The 15,243-nt window shown below is 34.4% G+C and overlaps 2 protein-coding genes across 2 annotated transcripts in view; one reads left to right on the top strand and one right to left on the bottom strand.

Annotated features, from left to right (window-relative positions):
• LOC137252734 (trichoplein keratin filament-binding protein) overlaps positions 1 to 15,243 on the bottom strand; it is a 310,267-nt gene that overhangs the window by 155,214 nt on the left and 139,810 nt on the right. The gene's annotated exons all lie outside the window — the stretch shown is intronic.
• The window catches only part of LOC137252761 (peptidoglycan-recognition protein LB-like), a 122,270-nt gene continuing 107,030 nt past the window's right edge, over positions 4 to 15,243 (top strand). Inside the window, exon 1 of the mRNA XM_067788870.1 lies at positions 4 to 641. Coding sequence (XP_067644971.1) covers positions 605 to 641 — 37 coding nt within the window. The 5' untranslated portion in view covers positions 4 to 604. The remainder of the gene's footprint in view (positions 642 to 15,243) is intronic.

Raw genomic sequence — 15,243 nt, 5'->3', positions numbered from 1 at the left:
ATCATAAGCCGTACTATGCGGTTTGATTTGGTGAGGATTTTAGTTGAAGAGATAGGTAGCTTTAGTTTGTTAGTGATTGCACAGTTAGATAATTGTACATTGCAAAGGTGTTTAGACAACCGTACAAAACGGATTCACAAAGCGAAACGGAAACGAGCGCGCAACGGAAAAGTTATCAGACAGTTGTAAAATAAGCCAACATAGCACAGACAATTGCAATGAGCCAGAGTGGATTGGTAATCAATTAAGCTACATAAATAAAGCGAAAAAAGGTCAGAAAACAAAACAAATAAAAATAAAATATATACATAAAACAAGTGGAAAGAATATACCAAGCAATAATTGTGTGAAAAGCGCAAAAAGAAATTTTTATTCATTTAACACAAATAAAATGTGCTCGGTTTGATCTCATCTTGAAGTGATTAAATTAAATCGTATTTGTTGCGATTGATTTTTGCAAAATAAATAACTACGATAAAATTTAATACGCCGTTTAAAAGTATTGAACGTAGTTAACGCTGTGCGTAAAATTTTTAAAATACAATCATTTTATAGTAAATGAAATAAATTTGCTACAAAAAAAAAGTAGAAACTAAAAATAAATATGTCAGCGTTTGGATTATTTCTCTTATCAATATGGGGTAAGTTATCAATACGTAAGGTCATAAACGTAAATATGCGAATGTGTGTAAATTAGAGTGGTCAAGAATAAACTTTGTAGCAAATCATAAAAGTTACTATTAAACGTTGCCATTTGCGACTAAGCAAAAAGCATATCGTAACGTATTTTACGAATCCTTAACTTTTCTGCAGCTTCTGCTATACTTCGAATGGCTGAAATATCGAATAAATAACTCAAATATTAACAAGCAAGGAAGGCTAAGTTCGGGTGTAACCGAACATTACATACTTAGCTGAGAGCTTTGGAGACAAAATAAGGAAAAATCACCATGTAGAAAAATGAACCTGGGGCAACCCTGGAATGTGTTTGTATGACACGGGTATCAAATGGAAGGTAGTAAAGAGTATTTTAAAAGGGGTGGGCCGTAGTTCTATAGGTGGACGCCATTTCGGAATATCGCCATAAAGGTGGACCAGGGGTGACTCTAGAATGTGTTTGTATGATATGGGTATCAAATGAAAGGTGGTAATGAGTATTTTAAAAGCGAGTGGGCCTTAGTTCTATAGGTGGACACCTTTTCGAGATATCGCCATAAAGGTAGACCAGGGGTGACTCTAGAATGTGATTGTATGATATGGGTATCAAATGAAAGGTATTAATGAGGGTTTTAAAAGGGAGTGGGCCTTAGTTGTATATGTGAAGGCGTTTTCCAGATATCGACCAAAATGTGGACCAGGGTGACACAGAACACCATCTGTCGGGTACCCCCACGAACAGTATTCCTACCATGATCCCAAGGGCTTTTCATTTCGCCCTGCAGAACTTTTTCATTTTCTTCTACTTAATATGGTACCCATTTTACAAAGTTTTTTCTAAAGTTATATTTTGCGTCAAAAAACCAATCCAATCGCAATGTTTCATCCCTTTTTTCATATTTGGTATAGAATTATGGCATTTTTTTCATTTGTTGATCCCATTTTAACGTAAAGATAAAGCGAATTCAGATAAGTACGTGACCTAAGTTTAGTAAAGATATATCGATTTTTGCTCAAGTTATCGCGTTAACGGCCGAGCGGAAGGATAGACGGTCGACTGTGTATAAAAACTGGGCTTGGCTTTAACCGATTTTACCCATTTTCGCAGAAAACAGTTATCGTCATAGAAGCTATGCCCTTACCAAATTTAATTTAGTTTTTGTTCGACTTATGGCATTAAAACCATTCTAGACAAACTAAATGACAAGGGTGGAACCACGCCCATTTTAAAATTTTCTTTTATTTTTGTATTTTTTTGCAACATATCGTTACTGGAGTTTAATCTTGGCATAATTTACTTATATACTGTAAAGATATTACATTTTTTGTTAAAATTTGACTTTAAAAATAATTTTGTTTTTTAAATTGGGCGTGCTCGTCATCCAATTTTGCTAATTTTTATTTAGAACACATATAGTAATAGGAGTAACGATCCTGCCAAATTTCATCATGATATCTTCAACGACTGCCAAATTACAGCTTGCAAAATTTGTAAATTATCTCCTATTAAAAGTGGGCGGTACCAAGCCCATTGTCAAAGATTTTACAAATTTTCTATTCTTCGTCATAAGTTCAACCCACCTGCCAAGTTTCATCGTGATATCGAAAAAGTGGGCGGGGTTATAGCCCGATTTCGTTCATTTTAAATTGCGATCTGAGATAAGTACCCAGGAACCTACATACCAAATTTCATTAAAATACCACAAAATTTACTCAAGTTATCGTGTTCACGGACAGACAGACGGACGTTATGACATGGCTAAATGATTTTCTTTTTTCGCCAAGATCATTTTGATATATAGAAGTCTATATCTATCTCGATTAGTTTATGCCGTTAGCGGGTACCGTTATGCGAACAAAATTAATATACTCTGTTAGTTCTGCTCAGCAAGTGAGCTCTGCTCCAAGTGTCTAGACCTTTCACGAACAGCCTTCTCGAACAACTGCTTATTTATCTGTTATTTCTGCTTCGCTCTTAAGTGCTGACTACACGTGTGTATGTGAAATAATCTCTTCGCTCTTGACTTCGCTATTTACATATATGTGTGGCTGCTTGCTTTGATGTTTACATGTACATATGTATTGCTTGCTTTGATGTTGTTGTGCATTTATTTATTGGCGAGAATACCATTCATTTTTTAAAACTACCTTCTAAGGTCTCTTACACAAAGTTTTTTCAACCCTTTTACAATACATCATTAAACACATAGCTGGACTGCTAACTTTGCAACCGCTTATGCTTAGCGAAATTCTACAAACGACATACTCATCTCTGATATAATTTTCTTTATGCTCAGCTTTAACTACCGCCACTGCCTTGGCGCTTGCCTTTCTAGCATTTGAGTAAAACCTACAACAGATAAGGCCACCGTTAATTCCCGAAGCGGGGGAAATGCTCCGTTCAAATAAAGGTGCATATGCTCTAAAAGCAAATCACCTGCCTATTAGATTCGCATAGCACCATAGATTAGGGCGTTGACAGTTCTTAGTCTCCATATCGCGGAATAGCAAAGGTTCAAAATAGATCTAGCCCTCACATTAAGGACAAGAAGCCTGCTCTTTGCGAGCCGTAAGCACTAGGGTATGACCATTTTTTTAGGAACATATTTAATAATTTTAATAATCTTAAACGAGATCTAGGCCACACATTAAATAAAATACACACACCTGTTGTATATATTTATCGATAATAATTCCTGAGGATGATTTCAAATTGAAATCGAAATATCGACCTAAATACATCGCTAAATATATAAAACAAGTGAGTGTATTTTATTTAATGTGTGGCCTAGATCTCGTTTAAGATTATTAAAATTATTACAGTTCAAAGGCCGAAAAAGCAACAAAAAAATATCGAAAATATTTAAATTTAAAAAAAAAATTAATACTCATTTAGAAAATGAAAGCTCTGGAAGAACCGGAACCGTCTACCACTCGACCTTGATTTGATCCCTCTAAACACTACGCCGTAGAAATGAAAACGAGTCGAGGTAGAAACAACCAACAATTATTCGAAATCATGTCGACCTAATAATAATAATAATCAGAATAGAGAACACGATATGGAAATCGTCTCGAAATCAGCACCGCTTTACTTTTCAATTCGACTTGGCTTAGATATCTCAAAATTTACTCAAGTTACAGTGTTCACAGGCGATGAACTGATTGGGCCAGATCAGAGCAGCGGCAGGACTAGAAAGTATACGTTCGACCTAATTTTCACCATAAGCCACGTCTTGAAGAAATTCCGCTATAAAAGAATCTGCACGAATCATCTCTTTGTCAACCTCAAAGTAGTGCGAAAGGCAGCTCCATATAAGTAGATATATCTAGCCTTAAATTTCCTTTGAAGCAACCAACTTCGTTAGGATTGGGAATTACACTTCCGAGTTGTTATAAACCAAATAATGTTTCAGACGAGGTAGCCTCCATCGCGCGACTTCCTTCAACTTCATGCTGGAGAAAATAGCTACAAACACGCCATGAGTTTCTTCTTTTCTGGCATAGATTAGTAGTCAAAAAATAGATTTTGTGGTAAACGAAAACGAATGACTTGCTGTCATCAAAGAAAGAACTAGTGCATTTGTGTGTTAAAATCAGCGTTAAAGTTCTAGAAATAAATTGGGTTTTTGCTGATGGAGGATATTGGATGTAAGCAGACGGTATATCCAATATTGACATTCTTACATTAGAGTTCGATTAGAGAATCAATTTAGAGTACAAGCTATTTCGAGCCCTAGTGTACATAAGTCTTAATGTTTATTGGGTGTACATAATACCTTAAATTGAATTATCACTACTTATGGGCTATAAGGTTTACAGAACTTGTAAATTGAATTTTTGCAGTGTCATTAAGGGTTAAATTTTAAATTAAAATCCCCAATTAATAATCACTACAAATTATTAATTGTATAATTAGCTTGTACAGTGTTTACCATAGTAACATAGATATGACAAATTTGGAAACATTTTAATGGTCGTGTTTGGAAGACGCAACTGTTGAGTGATAAGTTGGACACATGTTGCCGAGTTGTTGAGGTGTAAAATATGCGTTTTAAATACGCTTTATTTAGCGAACTGTTTTAGATTAAAAATTACATAATATACTCTATGAGCTTTCCTCAGATGAGAATAAAAATGAAAAAACTTTGAAAAATTTTTTCGAAAACTTCGAAATTGTTATTTAGAATTTTCTATTTTTTTTTTTTTTTTTTTTTTTGTAGTATAAAGCTTTGTAGCCGAAGCATATTTTATTCGTTTCTGACAGTTTTTTTTTTTTCGTATAAAAAATAATGCTATGCAGTCATCGTATAGAAAACATAGTTGAGCACACTGCACTAAGCACTAAATTTTTTAGTGATAGTGGGAAAGTTGTTCGCATATACTGTTCGCAACTATGATGGAAGTAAATACAAAACACCCTTCGAAAAAAAATTTTCAAAAATCACTGCGAATATTAAGAGATCTCTAGCTTGGATATTGTTGGACTAAAATTCATTAGGCTACAAAACCGCACACTCAAAAAAATTAAGAAATTTGGAATTTGTTCGAAAACAGTTTTGAGATTGGTTTGCATTTATAGACGTTTTTTCTTGAAGTATCGAAAATAAAAGAAAATTTGAGAAAATTTCGAACTTCTTATTAAGGGCTTTCTAATTTTTTGGGGTAAACGTATTTTTTAGCCGAATCTTAGTTTTTTTTTTCCTTCCTGAAAATTTTTCTCGTTAAAAACATAATGCAATGCATCCTTCGTATAGAAGACATAGGCCGGCACAATGCACTAAGCACTAAATTTTTTAGTGATGGTGTAAAAGTTGTTCGTTAGCATTTCGAAATTAAAAAATGTGTGCCCTGTACCCAAATATGATGGAATATATAAAACATGCTTCGGAAAAAAATTTTCAAAAATCAGTACGAGCTTTAAGAGATCTGTAGCTTGTACTAAATTTCACCAGGGCTACTAACAGCAAACTGAAAAAAAGTTACGAAATTTCGAATTTTTTCGTAATTCTCTTTGAGGAATGTAGACGTTTTTTCTTAATTTATCGAAAATAAAAGAAAGATTCAATCGATGAAATTTGATAAAACATTCTATTTTTATTTTCGTTTTCACTGCTATACATTTTAATTACTCAGGCTCAAGCTACTAACTTTAAATATTTAACTTACTTATGTTTTGAAGGATTGTTATGATTTAAAAAAAAAAGATTCAATGGTTTTTCGCATAATTTTATTAAGCACTGTTAATATGTACACACAATGATGTTTATGAAATTATTATATGCGATCTTCTTTTGCGAATATTTTTTACGTGCATAAGTGTAATGTGGCATTTCAATTTAATTGTCATATTTAAATTTAATTTTCCACTTGTTGCCCAGTTATGACCCCTAACTCATTTGGTTTGTCACAAATTGGTTTTCATGCTGTTGGGCTTTAAAAAATTTATACCCTTATATTTAATATTCATCTACATATTTAAGTTTTTATAATGAATACCACGCATGAAAACCAACAGCTAATGATTATTATTTCGGATCACAATTAGTACTAAAGCGGTTTAACAGAAACTAGTTTCAAAGTAACTAGTAACTGCTCAGTTCCAAAAGAAAGTTTTGATTATCCTGCAATAACTGCATTATTCTAAGTAGTAGCTAATCGCCTTAGTAATAATTTATTTGAACGCGATTTCCCCCCACAAGGCTACACTGTATAAATACACATAAATATAATGTTTTTAGCTAACTAGATCTCGCAAAAGGGGTTGAAGTTAACCCACAGCAGAGGTCACATTACCGGAAACAGCTAATTTCGACCTTTTGGGACGAGCTTCGAACAGCTTAAAATAGATACTGCCAGAGATTTATCGTTTTTTTTTTTGGCTTGTTGTCGCCGAGCGAGCCTTTTCATTGTTTTCTTAACGGCTTGTATCTAAGGTTACATATGTGTAGTTGATTTTATATTGAAGTCTGTTTCATAACAGTAACACGCCGATAACAACTAAAGCAATCCGATAAGAAATCGATAATTTTTCATAAAAAATCGATAAGTATTCGAGAACAAAGTCGATAACTACTTTTTTGAACGATAAGTTTTCGATAAATACTGGTTAATTTTTTGATTAAAAAATGTATAACTTTTCGATAATATATCGCTGACTCTTCGACAAAAGTTTATTGTTTTTTGATATTTGATCGATAACTTTTCAATAACGAATAGATAAATTTTTATCGATAAAAAAATAAGTTTTCGATGGCAAATCGATGCATTTTCGATAAGAAATCAATAACGCCTTGTCAACAATGTTACATGTCGATAACTCGTTTTTATTTAGACGATAACTTACCTACAAAACTTTTCCTTTCATTTCCTTTCCTAGCCCTAGCTACGAGGGCTACGGTTTAACTGTATTTTGCTTGCCAAGTGGTGATTGGCAAAGAGTGGAGCTCCCAACAGGGTTGGAGTATTGGATGTGGGTGAAGGGGATGAAAGCGATTGCTGATATTTGGAGTATTTTTTCACTAGCTCGATAATAGCAAGAAAAAGTTGGCCGATTATTTCGGTGTATTCCAGGTAAAGGTTGTCGCTAATAAATTTGGCTTTTTTGGCTTCTGGTATTTCGTATCACTCTATACTGGTTGTCAGTTTGGAAATGCGCTAACTATCTGAGAATGCTTTTAAAAAACGCTCTACCTCAGAATTTATTTAGAAACGCCTTCCCATAGAACACGTTTCATAAACGCCCTCACTGAGTATGAATCCAATACATTTCAACGTTAAATGGGGCGTTTATGAAAACAATTTTGAAATACAGTGTTTTTCAACCGACTTCTGGAAAGGCATTTTTTAAAACAAGTTTTGATATAAGCCGTTTTTGATAAATTTTTCAAAACGGGCGTTTTCTAAGCAGAAGCTGATATAAGGTAATATACACTGAAAGAAAAATACTGGTAAAATCAACCGAAATACGGGTCAATTCAAACGAAATTTCTGTCAATTTTTATCCATCGCAACAAGATGTTGAATCAACTGCGCACAATTCGCTGATTCGTAATTGACCGTTTTAGTAGTCAAATTAACAAAAAAAAAATTATTGCGACAGCTTTGTACGAAAGTACCTATGTTGCGGCATTTGCAAGCCAGATGAGTTTTCACTGAGATCTTTTCATGGCAGAAATTAAATTAAAGAATTAATTAATTTGCTTTGCCCGGGGTGTGAACCCAGGGTCTTGGGTGTGGTAGGCGGAGCACTCTACCATCACACCATGGCGGCCGCCATTTACATACGTAAATATGTGCACTAACCTGGGTCAATTTGTATGGACGAAAGTTAACCGATATCGCGCTACGTTTTTATAACAGTTTTTTGAAAAAAAAAAATAGTTTTAGGACTTTGAGGAGTGTTTTGGTCGAAAAACTTACCCTTTCGCCATTTTTTTTTTGCAGGCTCGAAAATAATTTTTTTGGGTATGCGTAGTGGAAATTTTTTCTTCCAAGCCAAAATCCTATCGAAAAATCGATGGCGCGATATCGGTTAATAAATCGACCAAGTCTAATGTGCATACATGTAGTACACAGCATACATAAGTACAAAGTAAAAAACGCAGTCAGCGTAAAATTCTCTTTGAAATTTGCTCATGTATTGACTGTTGATCGCTGTTGAAATGCCCAATGAGATCAGTTGTGTTAACAAAAAAATCAGTTAGATTGATTAGGAATCTGTCAATTTTACAGAATTTTGTTAACTTAAAAGCGACAATTTCTCTTCTGTTGAAATGACTAAACTAATTTGTTCGCTTGACAAGGAACTCGATCGAATTAACCATAGTTCGATCAATTTCACCGAATCACCGTTAAGTCAAGAACAACAGCACCGATTTGTTTATTTTACTAGCATCATTTCTTTCAGTTTTCCAATCAGCATTCGATTAATGTTTCGATTGAAAAGCAGCTATCAAAGCGGTAAGCTCTATTACCGTGAGGCCGAACGCTGTCGGGGACAGTGAACTGTAAAAATCACAATTTTCTTGATTTAATCATACACTAAAACTTGCATTCACATTTAATCATGCGAATAAAATCATATTGAATAAACTCAGCATCTCTCTTTACAAGACTCTGTCAGCATTAATGCGATCGAATTACCGAACAGGTTTTGCGTACGATTGTATTGATCAAACGAAGGCAAGCGGAAAATAAAATCAAAGCACGAGAATTAGTATCGTTTAGTTCGGCAAACAAACAGAATCGTAAGCAATGTTTATATGTATGGATATAGTATATTTATATGTAGCTTGTCGCCGTGACGTAAGGGTAGAAGAAACATGCAAATATTCAGACGCATGGAGTTTCCATATTTGCCTTTTCATTTCGATGAATGTAATCGCCGTTGAAGCAAACGAGCAAACGCCTGAATTGATTTTGTTCACGCATGCAATAAGTTGGTTGATTTTAAATCAATGTCGATTATGTTCGTTTAAGCAAGTTGGATCATTGAACACGATCATGTTGCCGAATGTAATCGAACGTTGTTGTGTACGATTTTTGCAGTTCATTGGTCGGGGATTGCTTGAGCTCTGTCCGTGGTAGCGATAACTTTGTAGTTGCGCTGTAATTTTCACTCTGTTATACTCGATTCACTGCAGGAGATCAATGTCTACCATATACGTAACTTTATCGGTGCTTTGCAGACATTCGCTAAATTATCGTAAGTCGGCGTGCCGTTAGTAATTTAAAAACAATACGGACCAAAAAAATTTACCAAAGGAGCTATCGTTTAAATGGGCCTAGCTTAACCTAGCTTGAAGAAGCTCAAATCATATATTTTTTTACCAGCTTTCGAACATGCACCTTTTGTTGACAAAATAAATATACCACAAACACACAGCACTGACCCACTATTGCACGACTGGTTGTGCAAAGATGACCAGCACTGTATGCAGCAGCTTTTGATTGCTGTACTAAAGCCTTTTCACTGCATAAGACTACCGGAAAATCACAGCTTAGCCAACATTAGCCGCATAATTCCACAATCTATTCCTAGGAGACGTTCTCCCGAATACTTCGCTTTAAAAACGTATGAGCACTTTTTTACTGGGTCCAAATGTAAAAAAAATATTTCCCAGCTGCATGTAAATTTTAAATAAGTTTTTTTTTTTTAAGTTACATGCAATATAATCATATATCAGAACTCAAGCACGTGTCAGCATATCGTAATTGTGCATGAGCAAAAGCCTAATTAATTTATATACTTTAATATTCACCATTTTTTACAATTTGTATTACAATTACTTTACAAGTAATTAAAATGAAAAACAAAAAAAAAAACAAAAAAAAGAAACTACCAACATGTTAAACTATGCGATTTATTTTTTGTTGTTCAGTTATGTACGGCTATTAATGCCAGGTTGTATCAAAACATGCTGCATTTAACGAACTGGAAAAACTTAAAGCGATGTACTGGTGTTAGGTTAGGTTAGGCTAGGTTCAAGTGGCTGCCGTCCACATTGGAGCGGCACACTTAAGCCTTTATAGGCCCATTGTGAAACCACACGGATTTGTTCCCACTCTCCTAATCAAACCACTTCGTTGAGTTTATGAAGCTAACTAAGCGTCGTGTTGACCTCAGCTATATCAGTCAGATCTGCGAGAAACATCTTGCCCATAAAAATGTTTTAAAGTCAAATTTTAACAAAAAATTTAATATCTTTACAGTATATAAGTAAATTATGTCAATATTCAACCCCAGTAATGATATGGTGCAACAAAATACGCATATAAAATATAATTTCAAAATGGGCGTGGCTCCGCCCTTTTTCATTAAATTTGTCTAGGATACTTTTAATGCCATAAGTCGAACAAAAATTTACCAATCCTTGTGAAATTTGGTAGGGTCTTAGATTCTAGGACGATAACTTATTTTTGTGAAAAAGGGCGAATTCGGTTGAAGCCACGCCCAGTTTTTATACACAGTCGACCGCCTGTCCTTCTGCTCGGCCGTTAACACGATAGCTTGAGCAAAAATCGATATATCTTTACTACACTCAGTTCACGTACTTATCTGCATTGGTATAAAAATGGCCGAAATCCGACTATGACCACGCCCACTTTTTCGATATCGGAAATCACGAAAAAATGAAAAAAAATGCCATAATTCTATACCAAACACGAAAAAAAGGATGAAATGAATGGTAATTGGATTGGTTTATTGACGCAAAATATAAATTTGGAAAAAAACTTTGTAAAATGGGTGTGACACCTACCATATTAAGTAGAATAAAATGAAAAAGTTCAGCAGGGCGAAATAAAGAAATCTTGAAATCTTGGTAGGAATACTGTTCGTGGTATTACAGATATTAATAAATTAGCAGTATCCAACAGATGATGTTCTGGGTCACCCTGGTCCACATTTTGGTCGATATCTGAAAAACGCCTTCACATATACAACTACCACCACTCCCTTTTAAAACCCTCATTCATACCTTTAATTTGATACCCATATCGTACAAACATATTCTAGTCACCCCTGGTCCACCTTTATGGCGATATCTCGAAAAGGCGTCCACCTATAGAACCAAGCCCCACGCCCTTTTAAAATACTCATTAACACCTTTCGTTTGATAAACATGTCATACAAACACATTCCAGGGTTACCCTCGGTTCATTTTCCTACGTGGTTATTTTCCCTTATGTTGTTACCATAGCTCTCAACTGAGTATGTAATGTGCGGTTACACCCGAACTTAACCTTCCTTACTTGTTATTTATTGTCTATGTTGATATGTGTGGATGAGTATCGCTTTTCCAAGTTTTCACGCACTTGAAATTTATTAATATTTCCTTTGATCACAAATTTTTCAAGTACAATTAGATCTGTTAAGGGCTTAGGTACTTAAAAAGTTAATGAACATTGAAGAAGTATGAACGCCTTGTGACGACAATAATAGGTCGTGAACACCAAGAACCCGTGACGTTCGATGTGTTAACATACAGCCATTCGTCTAGAAACTTATATTTTAAAATTAACTAGAGCTTTCCAAGAGATTGAAGCTAAAGCACAACATAAACTACTTTACCCAGAAGAAATAATTGTTTAGCTATTTGAGAAGCCCTTCGTCGATTCTTAGCGGAAACAACCGATATCGACAGTTTATTGTTTTATTATAGGCTTTTATTGAAAACGAAATTATCTGATTTATCGGTTTGCTATCGGCTTGATCTTGGCAGGTTTTAGATTTGTCATCAATTTTATATTGATGTATTATCGGTATCTGTTTCATAGCAAAGCGATCAGTCGGAGATAACAAATCTCTAACATGCCGATACCAAATTGGTTAACTAACCAGTTAACTTGTCGCTAACAAATCGATACCTTTTTGACAACAAATCGACAACTTTTCGAAAGCAAATCAGTTACTTATCCATCACATTACTACTACAAATTGATAACTTTTTGGTAACATATCGATTAGTTTTCGTTAAACAATCGATAAATTTTCGACAAAATGGCTATCTCTTCGATAACACGCTGCTGGCAAATTTTCTACACTGCAATAACAAATCGATAACTTTTCAATGGCGTTTTATTAACTTTTTCTTTCCCTATAGCTCGACAATATAAAATCGATTGCTCACCGGTAGTGTTTGTTGTCAATAGCAAGCTTACAACACTTAACATTGCGATAACTCATCTGCACATCTTCACCATAAATGGTCGCTAAGAAGTAGAATGTAAACCCATATTCCGTCGATAACAAACCAATAACTCATCAATAACAAATTGTTGGCACTTCCGTGCGGTTTCTGTTTCGATTGTGGTTCCGGCTTGAATTTTGACTTCTAGTTCCTTCCTTCATTTATTCTCTTCCTTTTTATTCCTCTCCTTTCCATTCCATTCCATTCCTTTTGCTTGCCTTGGCTTCGAAATCTTGACCGTAACCATCGTTATTTTCATTCCCATAATTATGTATATTGTTATTATACTGTCTTGCTTTTCTTCCTTTTTTTTTTGCCTTCGTTAATTAATATTAAGTGATTTCCTATCAGACTTTTTCAAGCACCGATATGACTGTGCGCTTATCAGTCCACACAAAGTATAAGTGCAGATGTATATGCGCGTAAAAAACACACCAAATAAGAAAATTGTGACAGTTTAGAACTCTAGAATATTGAACCACTTACCAAAATGTCTGTAGATGTCACATTAGCTTATTCCTTCTACAGCGTAAAATAAATTAATACCTGACGCGGTTTAACTCCGAAGAGATTTAGGCCGAACTTTTTACAGTGTACGGAAACTAATATATTTCATCCAATGATTTAAGTAATTTGAAACGCTCACATTAAACTATATTTACCATTAATCTCTCTTTTAAGTCAACACTAGTGAGACATTTTTTGTAAAGCATTTCAACTCTATATTTTTCATCCCTCGTTATTTTGCTAAACACTATTATAAACTTAAAAAAAAATTATTTATTTGCAGTCTATATATAGAGTAAAAATTCGGCATAAAATTTATGGTTTTTTGGTTGCACTAATTAAATTTTTCCATTACTCACAGACACACACACTTACATATGAAGTGAAATATAGTTGAGTTACAACTATGGTTTTTTTTTTTTTTGTATTTTTTACTTCCTTTATATTAGGTCGGTTGAATGTTTGTCCGCCTTTCATACAAATCTTGCAATCGACTTTTAAGTAACTTCTCATTGAGCTACAAACGTGAAACTTTACTCATAGGTTAGAACACCGTGACAATGCAACAAAAGGAAAAAACCGTTAGGTGGCGCACGGATCGAAATAATTAGAAAAGAATTTGAAAATTTCCAAACCAGCTTTTAAGTAACTTCTCGATGAGCTAGAGAATTAAAATTTCAAACTTAATTCAGAGGTCGATGACAGCCGATGACACGATACAAAAAGATTCGCTAGGGGGCGCACGTGATGAGATATTTAGAAAAATCGTACGAAACGGAAGGAATTTCGGGATTTACTTTTATGTAAGTTCTCATTGAGGCACAGCTGTAAAACTTCACAGATAGGATAAGACGCCAAGGAAATTTAAGAAAAGGAGAAAAAATTCCGTTAGGTGGAGCAAGGAACGAAAAAATTAGATAATAATTTGGAAATTTGAAACCGGGTAACTGCTCGATGAGCTAGAGGCTAAAAATATAGAGCTTAATTCAGAGGTCGATGACAGCCGATGACACAATGCAAAAAGTTTCGCTAGGGGGTGCACGGACTGATATATTCAGAAAAATCAAACGGAACAGAGGGAATTTTGGGATTGATTTTTATGTAAGTTCTCATTGGGCTACAAGCGTAAAACTTAACAGATAGGTTAAGACACGGAGAAAATATAAGAAAAGGAGAAAATAAAAATAAGCTAAAAAAATTTTGAGCACTTACATTATATAAATGGACAAAAATCAGCGAAAATTTTCGCTTATATAAAGACATATTCTTGCTAAATTTTGATTTTCAAATATTGACATAGAAATTGTAAAAATATTTATGAGAAGTAAGAATATAAAGGTGGCCATTTTCGCTGATTTTTGTCCATTTATACAAAGGAAGCGCTTAAAATTTTTTTATTTTACTTTTTTTGTTTATTTAATTGAAAACCAACACTAGTAACCGGCATTTAGTGCGTTCCTGTGCTTCTTCTTTGTTTCTTGTTTATATGTAAACAGTTAAAGCTTGCATTGAATTTAGTATAAAAACTTCAGCGCCCGCAATTTTTAATTGGTTCATAAATAATTGACAACCAACAGACAACCAATAATTTGTCAAATTTTTTTGTCTGACCCATTCCATTTACTTTTTTAGATCATGTACACATTCAGCTGTTGTGCAATGCAGTAAACTTACGTACCTATACCAAAATAATGCAAACCTAGAGCTAGACAATAGGTATCTTGCTCTATAGCGATAACAATAGAAAAAGAAAATGTCTGTCGATAATCGATCATCCACAAACAACACTGAGGCGAATCGTTATAGTTCCGAACAACCACAAAATGGTCACACTAAGAAAGTGCATTAGTTATAATTCGGTCCCGTCGCAGTGCTTTCATTTGACATTTTAACATTGTAATCACATACTAAACAATTGTCTACCTTTGCAGACCTTTTGTACGCCCTCTTAACTGGTTCAGTCGTAGGTGGTTATGATAAGTCGCAGCCTTTGAGCTCAAACTTCAGCGCTCCGGACAAATATGTATGTGGCTGCGAGCCGTCCCGCTTTGCAAAAGTTTACAGGTAATCATTGAAACTGTTGTGCGAAACTGTTACTTTGAGGCATTTAAAATTGAAAAGACAAATCTATCGATATCAACGGAACCATTGGTTTTAACCTTTTTTGTTTTCGAAATTTTCCGATAAAATGAATTGCTTCAATGACATTCGTAAAACTTTTGTGATGAAAAGCCTTGTCCCACTACATAAGCATGGAGAATCGAAATAACGAAGCATAAGTATTATGATATTATGGGCCCTTTTTTAAGGATCAATCGATGTAGTTTGTAAAAATAGATTCAATATTTGGAAGAAACATTAGCTATTAAAGCTTCAAGTGAGCTCA

The sequence above is a fragment of the Eurosta solidaginis genome, chromosome 1 (assembly GCF_040869045.1).
Source record: "Eurosta solidaginis isolate ZX-2024a chromosome 1, ASM4086904v1, whole genome shotgun sequence".
In the NCBI taxonomy this organism is placed as follows: Eukaryota; Metazoa; Arthropoda; class Insecta; order Diptera; family Tephritidae; genus Eurosta; species Eurosta solidaginis.
Note: the sequence above shows the minus strand (reverse complement) of the source record. Positions and strands in the feature narration are given on the sequence as shown.